The sequence below is a fragment of the Aethalodelphis obliquidens genome, unplaced genomic scaffold (genome assembly GCF_003676395.1).
Source record: "Aethalodelphis obliquidens isolate GAN/ISIS:26980383/991018 unplaced genomic scaffold, ASM367639v1 scaffold7, whole genome shotgun sequence".
Taxonomy (NCBI): Eukaryota; Metazoa; Chordata; class Mammalia; order Artiodactyla; family Delphinidae; genus Aethalodelphis; species Aethalodelphis obliquidens.
Genome location: NW_020837951.1, coordinates 10314428 through 10327214, shown reverse-complemented (window position 1 = coordinate 10327214; position 12787 = coordinate 10314428). Strand labels below are relative to the sequence as shown.

At 40.4% G+C, this 12787-nt stretch overlaps 1 protein-coding gene across 2 annotated transcripts in view; it reads right to left on the bottom strand.

The window, feature by feature from the left end:
* Positions 1-12552, bottom strand: part of GOLGA1 (golgin A1) — a 52231-nt gene extending 39679 nt beyond the window's left edge. Inside the window, exons 1-7 of one of the 2 annotated variants that reach the window (XM_027104887.1) lie at positions 12427-12552; positions 11573-11622; positions 10435-10732; positions 5644-5734; positions 3579-3653; positions 2545-2642; positions 1103-1135 (exon numbers count right to left, since the gene is read on the bottom strand). In XM_027104887.1, coding sequence (XP_026960688.1) covers positions 1103-1135; positions 2545-2642; positions 3579-3653; positions 5644-5734; positions 10435-10569 — 432 coding nt within the window. In that variant the 5' untranslated portion in view covers positions 10570-10732; positions 11573-11622; positions 12427-12552. Of the gene's footprint in view, positions 1-1102; positions 1136-2544; positions 2643-3578; positions 3654-5643; positions 5735-10434; positions 10733-11572; positions 11623-12426 lie in introns of those variants that run through there. The other variant, XM_027104888.1, reaches the window with a different exon arrangement.
* Positions 12553-12787: the final 235 nt, after the last annotated feature.

Sequence of the window (12787 nt, the reverse complement as noted above, 5' to 3'; positions counted from 1 at the left end):
GCAGTCCAGCGGTTAGGACTCTGTGCTCCCAATGCAGGGGGCACGGGTTCGATCCCTGGTTGGGGAACTAAGATCCTGCATGCCACATGGTGTGGCAAAAAAAAATAGAAAAAGAAAAGAAATAATTTTCTACCATAAAGAGTAACTTAGGAGTACTCAATGAAAACAAGGAATGAATTAGGAAGCAGCACATAATGTGGGCTGAGCAAATTGACTATTGATTATTTTAAATTAAAATGTCTTTCTAATTGTAGGTGTGAAATTTCATCTTCCTGTTCATGTCTGGGAGCCAGGAATACATTACATAAGGCACCTACACAGTGTTACACAAGCTATGGTGCTGGAATAATCAATTCTCCTCGTCTGTGTCTAGCTAAGAGGTTCTCTTATCTACTCAATGCTGAGCCTTCAGAAATGCCATCCTTCCCAACTGCATCCTCAAAAATTATTCCTAATGTTACCACTGTGTCAATCAGAGCCCCAGCAAGAAACAGACTCAAAGTAGATATTCTGCAGACAGTCTAATAAAGGGACTTTTCAAAGCTGTGGGTGGGGTAAGAAAACCCAAAAGAGATGATGTGCTAGTAACAGTTGGCATAAAGGGGCAAAGGGATAAATACGTTACAAGAAACACAAAAAGAGAAACTCTATCAGAGGGTGAACCAAAGGTCCAGCTGAAGCTGTGACCTTGGGCCATGGGATGCATCCAAACTGAAGGGATCTCACATGGAGATGGCTGAGGGAATAAACTTCCCGACCACACTCTTCTACACATAGTTCTTTTTATGTTTCCCACAGGCACACTTAATTAGAAGCCAGAGGGCAATGGAGCCCTGCTGATGCATTCCCTATCAGCCTTCGTACACAGAGAAAGGTAGGAGAGGGGGTGGAGAGTGTACCTGGAGGGGCAAACAAAAGATATCCAGTACACCCACCAAGGAAAAGGAAGACACGAGCTTTCTAAGTCAATGTCTAATCACCCAGTGCCCTGCTTCCAAGAGGTGGTATAGCCATCAGTGTACTAGGTACTGAAGAAAGCATTTTCCAAGCCCCAGAGAAGAGGCCAACATTCACAATGAGACAAAAACAAAGATGAACTAACCTTTTCAAGCTGATCCATTTTTTCTGACCATTCCTAAAACAAAACAATAAAAAAGTACAGTTTCCAGGGAAGAGTATCAATAATACCAAGATCTTAAGAAAACAAAATAACCCTCTCCACCCAAAGCAACCAATCAACCAAACAAAACAGCAAATATAAAGAAAGCCAAGAGTCCTAAAAGGAAAAGAAAATGAACTTTATATAAAATTCTAAAGCACATACATAAGCCTGCAAATTTTTACTAAGCAGAGCACCCAAACAAGGCTGTATCTGATGTTCTGATGCAGTTTTCAGCTTATTCCTGAGGGTTTTTCTATGAGTACTATTAATATTTCTTGGGAGTGGGTAGCTGGGACCAGCTGTGTTGGTAATTCTACAACTGCTCTATAAAAATTAATTGACTGAAAAACAGGCGGGGGGCAGGGGTTGTCTTCAGCAGCCCCCAATCATTATTTTCCTTCTCATTTTCACTTTACCAATATCTTTTATGCCATCTGATAAAAGTTAAAGGAGAAGGGATTATGCCCCTTATTCACCAATCACAGAAGAGGGGAAAAAATAACCACTGGTACAAAAGGCTATATCCCAACTGCCTACAATCAGAGTCCACCAATTTTAGATTATCTCTTCATTTATATAAATTCATATCACAGTTATTCACTAATTATTGGTGAATGATTTTTTTTTCTGGCTAGTAAATGTCTGACATGACTAATACACACTGTAAAACAAGTCAACCAACCACCCCACCTACTGCAGATGAAATAATGTATTTTCTTAAAAGGAAATGTAATATAATAAATTGACCCTATCTTAATAAATCAGAATTATCATTACAGTATTTTGATGCTTATCTTAAATTCAAAATGCCATTGAACAAAATATACTTTATAATTATTGTAAGAGCCAGTAATAGTATTAGTTTCTTATTGTCATTCATTCAGCATCTTTCAATGGATGGTTCTACTGAGATTACAGAAGTTCCTCTCAGTCTAGTTGGCTGGGGATGAGGAAACTTGGGACAGAGGTTGTAAGAACTATGTACTCCATGGATGATCACTAGCTTGATAGCATCTTCTCCACTATAAAGGCAAGTGTTTTGGGACTAGGCTTTCAGACAGGTTTTTGGAGGGCAGAGACCTTTTTCCTTATCTTGGGGTTCACCACCAGATTACGAACACACTACTTTCCTCTCCATTTTACAAAGTTATACAGTTTGGAAAATGATAGTCTCACATTATGGACACATTTCATGATTATAACTGTAAAGTTCCTTAATAATTTCCCACCCTAAGGCCAAATGAAATCTCAAAGAACTTATATAGCATTCCTTTTCTCCTGGGTTGTAAATATCTTCTACCAGGTTTATGGCATGATTTTTGAAATCATGTCACTAAGTGAAATCTTTCCACCAGCCTTGGGCAGTGCCACGTATAAAATACCTGGTCCTTTCTGGCTAATGCCAAAGCCAGTCCTTCTGCCATTTTGGCTCTGTTGGCTTGGAATGTCTCATTCTGCTCTTGAAATTTCCGCATGGAAGCTGTTAACAAAGAGGCTCTATTTGAGATATGGAGATATTTCAGCAACAGCATGTCAAATAGCCCATGTGATTACTTTACAACTGTACCCTAACAAAAAAGGCCAAGGTCACAGAGTGGATTATGAGACTGGGAAAAACCTGACCCATCTTGACTTTCCCAGAATCTTTTGCCCTTAGTAATAGACCACAGTTTTGTTTTAGCTTGTTTCCAATTGTTCTTGGTTTTTTGTTATAGTCAAGTATATACATTTAGGAAGATGCCAAAGGGTAACTTTCTAAATGATACAGTGATAGAACACTGAGTTAGGCAGGTTGCCAGAAGACACCAATGCTATTGCTAAGTGATGGCTACTACTACTTTATCAGAATTAAAACAAAAAGTCAAAACAAAGCAAAACACTTCTTCCACTTTATTTTCCTCAAAAAATTTTTTTTAGTATATATTATATCAACAAAAAATAACTTTCTACTTCTGTTAGCATCTTTCTTGGATTGAACCCAAAGGAGAACATATGATTTAGGGTAAACTAAACAAAATGTATGTTCTATTGTTAGAGGAGTGATGACAGATAAAGATTTTCCCCAGTTCTTGAACAAAGCAGCAATGAAGCTATGGCTAGAACCAAAGTGTCTTAATGTAGGCCCAAGGACCAGGCACTTGATTTTACTAAAAACTAAGGGCAGCCAATAAACCAGCCAACTGGATGAGATACATAATAACCTTCCCCTAAGAAGCATGCCCATAAAGCAACATAAGGATGAACTGTATGCTTATAACTATCAGATAAATGTTATATCAACTTGATTAAGAAGTACACTACTTATAAAATAAAGATCTGGGCTATGATGAAGGACAAACTTAACCATACGCTATTGTTTCATTTCAAAAAACTAAACCCTGGAAAGATTGAAAAAAGCAGGAAAAAAAATACGTACAATCCTGGTGTTTTTCTAATGCAATTTCAAGCTTCTCTTTTATCTTCTGCAAGTTTCGGACCTGTTCAGCATAGTCTTGGGTGAGGAGGGTGACGCACATACCAGGAATGGACAAACATCAGGAAAGGAAGTTAATTAAACAAAAAAAAATGAATGAAAATGATGATGATTTTCTCAACCTGAAAACCATTCCTGTTAAGGAAAGCTGGGCAGACAGCCTCCCATTAACAATGAACAACACAGCCAAACAGGTATAGTACAAACTACCCACAGTGTAAATGGTGAATACAAACAGGCAGATTTGTTTAGCCTTGAGAGAGAACAAGAACTGGGCCTGGTCTGGTCATCAGAAATGCCCCGCCATGAAAACCATTATCTCATTACTTAATTTCAAATCTCAGTTTCACCTTCCTTTCCAGTCTTAGCAGTAGGATAGATCAAAGGGAATTCACTGAACAGCTCACTTAAGAGTCCATACAACTGAGTGACAGTGGTTAGGGCAACAGCAAACATCTTACCACAGTATTGCCTTTGCAATAAAAGTACTTAATTCTCTAGAAAAGTCAGCTTCCTTTCTACACAGAACTGAGCTGCCTATGACATATTAAAGGTGAAAGTCAGAATTAATTACCTTGGTAGCCAAAGAAGATAGTATGGTATAGTGGAAAAGTAGACAGGCTTTAGTTCAAATCCCAACTCTGTCAGTCCTTAGCTGAGAGACCTTAAGCAAATTATTGATCCTAAGTATTAGTTTCTTCATTTATGAAATGATGATATTAATTTATCTACTTCAAAGGATGTATTAGATAATAAACTAAATGTTCTATATGCCTTAATTACAAAACAAACTAAGTGCTTTAAGCACGTTGCACACAATGCTCAATAAAGGGTAGCTGATACTGTGGTTGTTATTATTATTCACACTGAGCCTGTAGGTAAATGCCCAGGACATAAGTGGGCTTAATAAATGTCAGTCCTCTTCCCGGTCCCTCCTCTAACATCAGTCAAGCCCAAACTATTTAGGGAAGGTCCATATTACCTTAGAGCTTTCTCCCCAACACTGAACAAATATAAAGTTACTTCACCTCTGTTACTGGTATTACTTACAGGTAGGGGTAACAGGATAATAACAATTGAGTTTAAAGCAGACTGTAGTGGTTTGGATCCCAGCTCTACCACCTACTACCTCTGTGACCTTAATGTCACTAAGCATTGTTAGGCTAGAGTGAGAACAAAATGAGATAATGGACTAGCTAGGAGCTGTGAGTTATACTATATACCTTTGATAACTACACAAACACAAATATTTCACATACAACTTGGTGAATTGTGTAGTCTGTTGCTTTCATTACAGTAAAATGGGCATAAGGCCAAAGGACAAAAACAAACACAGAAGTCATTGACCACTTCACAGGCTGAAGCTTTCAAAATGTATCTACTGGCAGAAACCAAAAAAAGAACTCACAACTCTATCACAAATATGCCCTCTGCTCAGGCAAAGAATGTAATAGGAGTGGTGTACATCGTAAACTGCACATAAAAGACATAATGAGAGTTATAGCTTCTATACAGGTGCTGAAGTTAGAAATACCACTGAAAAGTAGCCCAAAGACCCAGAAAGACATTACACAGGTGATATGTATCTGTAGCAAGTGGCAACCTAGCACCAAACCCTGTCTGGTGCTGAAGAATCCAACATCTGTTGGCCATTCCCTAAAAATGCTAGCTCCTAACCCTCTCCACCTGAAAGCAAGCTAGGCTAATGGATGAAAGACAGTTAAATCTACATATACTTTAATACCTTTTATATCCACGGCTAGAAATCTCAGGAGCAGAAAAACGTCAGGTTTTTTTTTTTAACTTTAAAACTCAGTTTTGAATTTACACTATTCAGTACACTAACAAAAGAAGGGATTAAAGGGGGTACAAGTTGCTCCTTTTTGACTGAGAATATCAAAATATGTCAAAATAACTGTAAGGTTATGCTGTTTGGCTTTTTTATAGGCAAAGAGGGTCAGACAAGGCAAGTTTCCTTTGTTTGCTTCTTATGAGTTCTTAGACATACCAGAAAGCCTGGCCTCTAATTTCCGTATCTGTTCATTCCTTCTCAAAAGCTGGGATGAAAGATCTTCTCTGGAGCTGCTTCCATCAGACGCCTGTTGAGACAGATATAAGAGGTTGTATTCATACCTGGATTTTTAGCAGCGTGAGACCACAATATTCAATCAGAAAGCAACAACTCTTATTTTAGGTTTGGTTACACTTTAAGTGATAACTGAAAAGTTTCTCTAACTATAAAGTAGAAGCAACACTACCTCCATGTATAATGTGAAGAGATACAAGATGCAAAACAGATAAATTGTGTGTGTGTGTGTGTGTGTGTGTATGCGCGCACACACACTACTGGCATACACAGTGGTAAACAAATCCATTATGATCATATTACAGCAAGTACATAATACAAAAAAATATATTTTCAGACAAAAAAATATAGCACTTTATTTTTCCAAAGGTAAAATCCTGAGGTAAAGGGAAGAAGGTTCTTTAGCAAGGGACCAAAGAAAGGCTGGTTGGTCTGTGATGAAGAACCTATCACTGACATTGATAAAGTTTCAGTATCTTCATCTGTAAAACAAAGGGGTATCAATCTATAGCTCTAAAATGCATCAAAAACTTTAGCAGATAATATACATTCAGTAAATCACTGTATTAATGAGACGTCAAATTTTCCCAATAATTTAGCTTATCTTAAAACATGTGCACTGCTACTACTTTGGGCACTGCTTACTACTGCTAATAAATAAATCACTTTATCTTTCTACTTTTGATTATAAAATTTTAAAAATACAGAAGAGTAAGGAGGGTGGTTTAATGAACACTCTCTCTCTACTTTAACAACTGCTGATTTTTCCCATATTTGCTTCATCAATTTTTATTCTACTATAGTACTTCAAATAGCAGACATTGACATTTCATCCTAAATATTTTGATAAACATTTCTAAAATATAAGGACATTTTCCTTTATCGCCACAATACCATTATTATACCTAACAAAATCAAAAAATAATAGTATCTAATATCCAGTCTTCAGTCTTCCCCATTTACTGCCAAAATGTATTTACAGGTGGTTGAACAACTCATTTTAAATATTCATTTACCCACTGAGCCACTTACTTGTCCATTATGGAGGGTATAGTTAAAAGGGAGTCTCAGGAGGCGGAAGGCCCAGGTTAAAGTCCCATCTTCACCACTAACAAACTACAAGAACTTGGACCAATTACTTAACTTCTCTGTGCACTGGTTTCCTCACATGTAAAATGTAACAAACATAATCTACGTCACAAAGCTGTGATGAGGATTAAATAAATGAATATTTGTCAGGTCTTGAAAACACAGCCTGGCACGTAATTAACTTTAATACGTATCATCTATCAGTAGTACAAGTTATGATTATTACTGTCAGTGAGACATCTATTCTTAGCACTGTGCTAAGCACTGGAAACAGTGGTGAAACGGAGTCCCGACCTAAAACAGCAGCAGCTGCAGCAACTACGAATTACGAAGTGCTTATTAAGAGCCAGGCACTATACTAAGTGTTTTATATACTATGCAGAAAAGAGTTAACATCCCAGGCCTGAGACTGCTATCCTTGGCAAGGCCTGCTTGTAAGGCGAGCCCTTGGCTGGCCTGTGGGAACTTAGATTTTACAAGGGTTCTCACCATTCCTGATAAGAATGGCTCACTGTACCTAAACTAATTGTGCCAAAAATATGGTTTATGCTGAACACCTGTTTTCGTTCTAGGAGTCTGGAATTTTGGTAAATGCTAGGCAGAGGGTGCCTATATGACTAGCCTCCAGTAAAATTCCTGGGCACTGAGTCTCTAATGAGCTTCCTTGATAGATAACATTTTATCCTGTGTTGTCACAATTCCTTGCTGAGGGAAATAAGTGTGCCCTATGCAACTCCATTGGGAGAGGACTCTTGGAAGCCTGTGCCTGCTTTCCTCCAGACTTTGTTCATGCACCTTTTCCCTTTGCTAATTTTTCCTTGTAGTAAATGTTTTCACTGTGGTAAATGATAGTAGTGAGTAAAAGTATATGCTGAGTCCTGTGAGTTCTTCTAATGAATAATCGAACCTAGGGGAGAACCTTGCCTGCCCACCCTGCCCCAACACACATACTTTAATAAAGACAGGTATAGTTCCTATCTCCATTTTATAGATGTGGAAATTAAGGCACAGAAAAGTGACAAAAAATTTTCCCAAGGTCACACAATAATGATGAAAGAGGAATCAAATCCAGGTCTACCTCCATAACCTGGCCTGAGTTCCTAACTGTTACTCTACTGCCTCTCATGAAGCTCCCAGTTTAGTGGGAGAGCCAAACAAGCAAATCATCAACAACAATGCAGTGTAACAGGTGATATTACAGAGGATATAGGAGACAAGGGACCAAATTCAGCCAGTAGCGATAAAGAGTAGAGGGGGTGAGATGGGCAGGTCGGGTCAAGGGGGCTTCCTGGAAGTAACATGTGAGCCAAGTCTTGAAGGATGCACACAAGTATGTCAGAGGAATTCAGAAGTGAGAGGAGGACATAGGAGAAATTCCAGAGAGAGGAGACAGAATATGCAAGCATTTGTAGGTATGATGGAAAGTTGTCCGTTCCATAAAGTACATTAAGTTCAATGTACAATGGCTGGAGCACAGGGTATAGGAAAGTAGAATGAGATAACGGTAGGATGGGTTAGCTGTGACAAGACCACAGAGGTTTACCATTATACTATAATAATGACTTTGCACTTCATCCTGCAGATGATGGGGAAGCCACTGAGGAGTTTCAAGCATTGGACAGACATGAACAGGTCCGCTCTGGGGAGTTACTGGAGCCAGGGGGCCCAGATAGGCTACCACATTTGTCCACGAAAGAAAGACAGCCTGAAATAAAATGGAAGTAAAATGTACTACTAGTAAATGGAGTACAAAGGGTAAGTTTGAGTCAGGAGACGGAAGCCAAAATACTTGCTGACTAACTGGACACCAAGAAGTGAAGAAGTGAAGAGTCTAAAATGTCTCCAAGGTTTCTTGCTGGTGACTTGGGGGATGAAGGTGCACATGTAGAAATGGAGTTAATGAATTCAGTTTTGTTCATGTTAGAATTTGAGATACCAGAGGAAAGCCACCTGGCTGGAGAAATATATGCAATGGGATATGAAGGTGTGGAGATAGGGAGTGAAGATGAGAATGTACACATAAAGAAGTTCAAACAGATAACTTTAGAAGTCACACAGCAAAGTATTTCCTGAATTCAGGCCAATCTCCATATCTGGAATACATTCAAGATGAGAGACTTCATTTAGCAAGTCAGTGTGAAGGCAAAGCAAGTACTTCTGCCACAGAACTCAGCATTAAAACTATGTCCTTCAGCCTGGTGATCAAATGTGCATTTATATTTCCTGTTAAATACAGGAGCGATTGATAATTTAGATCTGGTCATCTATTGTTCCACCCCAATAACCTAATAGCTTCTGCCACGTAATCTGACCTGAACAGATAGTATAAGAAAGGAGGACTCATCTGACCATGGAAACAACTCAAGTATCTATCACTAGTAGAAGACAGAGACAAATTGTGGCCTTTTCAAATGCTGGAATTTTATACAGCAGTAAAAATAAATGAATCACCTATAGTGTACCATTTTTATAAAGTTTGAAAACAAGCAACATTAAACAACAGATTGTTTATGAATATATATGTATCTGGTAGGATATTTTAAAAAGCAAAGGACTGATATACACAAACTTTTGGACAGGTTACCTGAAGGGGCGGAAAGGGAAGGGAACCAAGAAGGAGCAAACAAGTGGCTTTGACAGCACCGATAATGTTCTATTTCTCTGTATAGGTGACAGATTTAACAAGCATTCATTTTATTTTTATGCCTTATACTTTACACTTACATTACATACATTATTTTACATATATCAAGCATTATAAATAACTTCTTTTAAGTTATCTAACTTTAAGAGGATCCTGTCATATGCCACCGACCCGATTTTAATCCTAAGGCATGACACTTACCTAACACAGCAGCATCCTCAAATCTTTCCAGCTACAAAGGTATTTTACAAATAAGGGATACAATGCAGCCATCAGTGCAATCTTTTCATCAATTTTCCCACTAAAATAGTGCTAATTCCCTGGCTAATTCCACACCAAACTCACAGACCTCACTAAGCAACAATGACTTAGAGTGTATATATGTGCAGACTCAACAAGCCAAAGTATTTCGAGAAACGAAATGTAAAAGAAGATGCACAAGGTATATAGATGAAAAAGGAGTACAAGAGGACAATGTAGAGAATATGCAAAGGGACCCACGAAAAATAAGAAAAAAAATAGAAAAGCACCTCAGAGCAAGAAGAATCAGATATAAACTACAAATAATCTTGCAATTTTAAAAGAAAATACTTATTGGAGGGACTTCCCTGGTGGTCCAGTAGCTAAGGACTCCATGCTCCCAATGCAGGGGGCCCAGGTTCGATCCCTGGTCAGAGAACTAGATCCCACATGCTGCAACTGAGAGTTCACATGCTGCAACTCAAGATCCTGCATGCTGCAACTCAAGATCCCGCATGCTGCAACTAAAGATCCTGCGTGCCGCAACAAAGATCCTGAGGGCCGCAACTAAGACCCAGAGCAGCCAAATAAATACATAAATATCTAAAAAAATATATATATAAAAAAACGGCTATTACAAAATAATAATAATAAAAATTTATTGCAAAGATTCCCTGAAATATTATTTTAAAAATACAATGAGGCTGTACCAAACATTAAAAACTAGAGAAGATACTTACAAAGTCATCTCCTGAGTCAGCTCCCATGGAGGCAACTGATTCCTTGCTCACTGATCGTGGGATCCTAGTAGCACCTCCTGGCCTCTGAGCGACAGCAGTCTCTTCTGCAATTTTCTTCTTTAGTTTTGCAAACATTTTGCTGTGTGGCTATCCTGCACTGATGGCCAGGTCTTGAACCCCCAACAGTTGTTAGGCCAGCAACCAGGAATTCCGAGACAGGCGCCTAAAAAGTTCCAGATATCCAAACTAACTGCATTCCCACTGAAATGTGGGCCAAAGGCTTGTGGCAATAGCGTATCTATAAATCAGATGAAAGAGCGCTCTAAGTTAAACACCAGAGAAATTTCACATCTGGGTTGTTTTGTTAAGCTTCAGGTTTCAAGATTAAGTTTCATAAGTTTACATGCACACTTACTAGAACACAATTACTAAACATCTGAAAAGCACTCAGGTGCTACAGATGCACGTACAGATAAGGAAATCCAGTCTCAAGGAGGTGAAGTAATCTGCCAAAGATTGTGTGGCTAAATGCAGCGTTGGCATTTGAACCCAGGACTCTGACTCACAAGTCCTAACTCTTTTTTTTTTTTAATTACACCACATTGGCTGTGGCATGTAACACATCAAGTAAAATTTCCCATGGCAAACATTAACATAATGCTTCTGAATTCTTCCCCCAATAATATTAAGTTCAACTACAGTTTAGACAAAAGCATGTAACTCAATACAGGGAGAAGGTATAATGTTCTAATGTTCCAAGATGGTTTGGAATCAGCTGTTCACTAGAAAATGTTGACAACTTTTTTCCTAAAAAAACAGGCAAGCCAGCCAACGTATCAGATATCCTTAAATGTTTCCTGGAAATGCTGTGTGGTTCTCTTTTTTAAGAGTGACTAAAATTACCTCAAGTCAATTTCTTTTCTCACAATGTTTTACATGATATTCAGTCATCTTTCCCTCCTAACGTGCATGAAACATTTACATTCTGGGTCCAAACTTAACTTCTGATATTTTGTGGAGGATAACTAAGCTCCACTCTAAGATGTACAAATGACTTCTTACCACTTCAGAGCATCCATTTAAGTCTGTACAATTCTTCAAAAGTTTTACCTTCAATGTCTGTAAACCACCTACTCACCTGGCTTATCTACTAGATTTTAAACAGCTTGGAGGTCAAAGCTTTCTGTCCTGCATGAAGACAAAAATAAAATGCATTGAATATTTCCTCTCAAGTGTAAGGCCAAAATGTTGCGGGGTCGGGCCGGGGGTGTGGAAGAGGAGGCAGGAAGGACTAAGGTGAGGGGGAGAGAAAATCTGTGCTACCACAATCCTCAGGGGTCTCCCCTCCCTCACCCTGGTCTTTGCATCTGTGATTTGCCTAAGAGCTTCACTTAAAGGCACAAAGAACAGAATCTCTCATTGTAGTAAGTGGCTAAACTCACTTCGCCTTGGGAGGAGCAGTGAGCAAAAGAACTTTAACGAGATTAAGGTTTCCCAGGGCCAGTATTTATTTCAGTTGATTCTGACAGTCACACTGTTTACCCGGCCAGACCCCAGAGCCTTGACTCGCACTAAGAAAGTCGCTGAGAAAAAGGATGGCTAAGTTGGGTAAAAGAGCTTTCTAATGCCCGGGGGGCCAGCCACCTGCCGCGGCAGTTTGGATCCCACTCAGTCTCCTTCCAGACCCGCCCGTGCGTGGACTGTCAAAGAAAGGAAGGACCAATGTGTCTCCCATTTGACAGCAGGGAAACCGAGACCCAGAGAGGAAGAGTGACTGGTCCAAAGTCGCGCAGGTGGGGAAATTCCGGAACCCCAGCCTTCAGGTTCCCAGGCCGGGGAGCCCGCCTCTGCCCCCACCCTCGTCCTTTCTGCACCGCGGTACTGCCCTCCGCCTTGGGTCTTGGGCAACCCAGTCGGGGCCTCTTTGGGCGCACTCCGAGACCACCGGGAGAAAGAGGGGCCTGCTCGTGTCTCCGGTCCCCGCCCGCGCACCTGCCGCTCTCTGGGCAGCCGGCAGAGCCCCGCCTCCGGGGCCTCTCGTGAGCGCCGGCCCGCGTCACCAGCCCCCACAGCCGGCCTGCGGGCAGAGCAGCAACCCGGAACCGCACTTCCACCAGCGCGCCGGAAGTGGCTGCGCGCGGGGCCGTCCCACCGTGCGCATGCGCCTGAGCGCCGTCTCCCCGGCGGCCGGCGCGAGCTTCGGGGTGGCGGTTGGGCTGGAACCGCTGGAGGGCGCGGGGCTAGGCGCTCCCTGAAGCCGGCCCGCCACGTCAGCAGGCGGCCAAACCCTCGTAGGAGGGCTGGATGGCTGAAGCACTTCTTTCCTTTTTTTTTCTTTTTTTAAAGGGGGCGG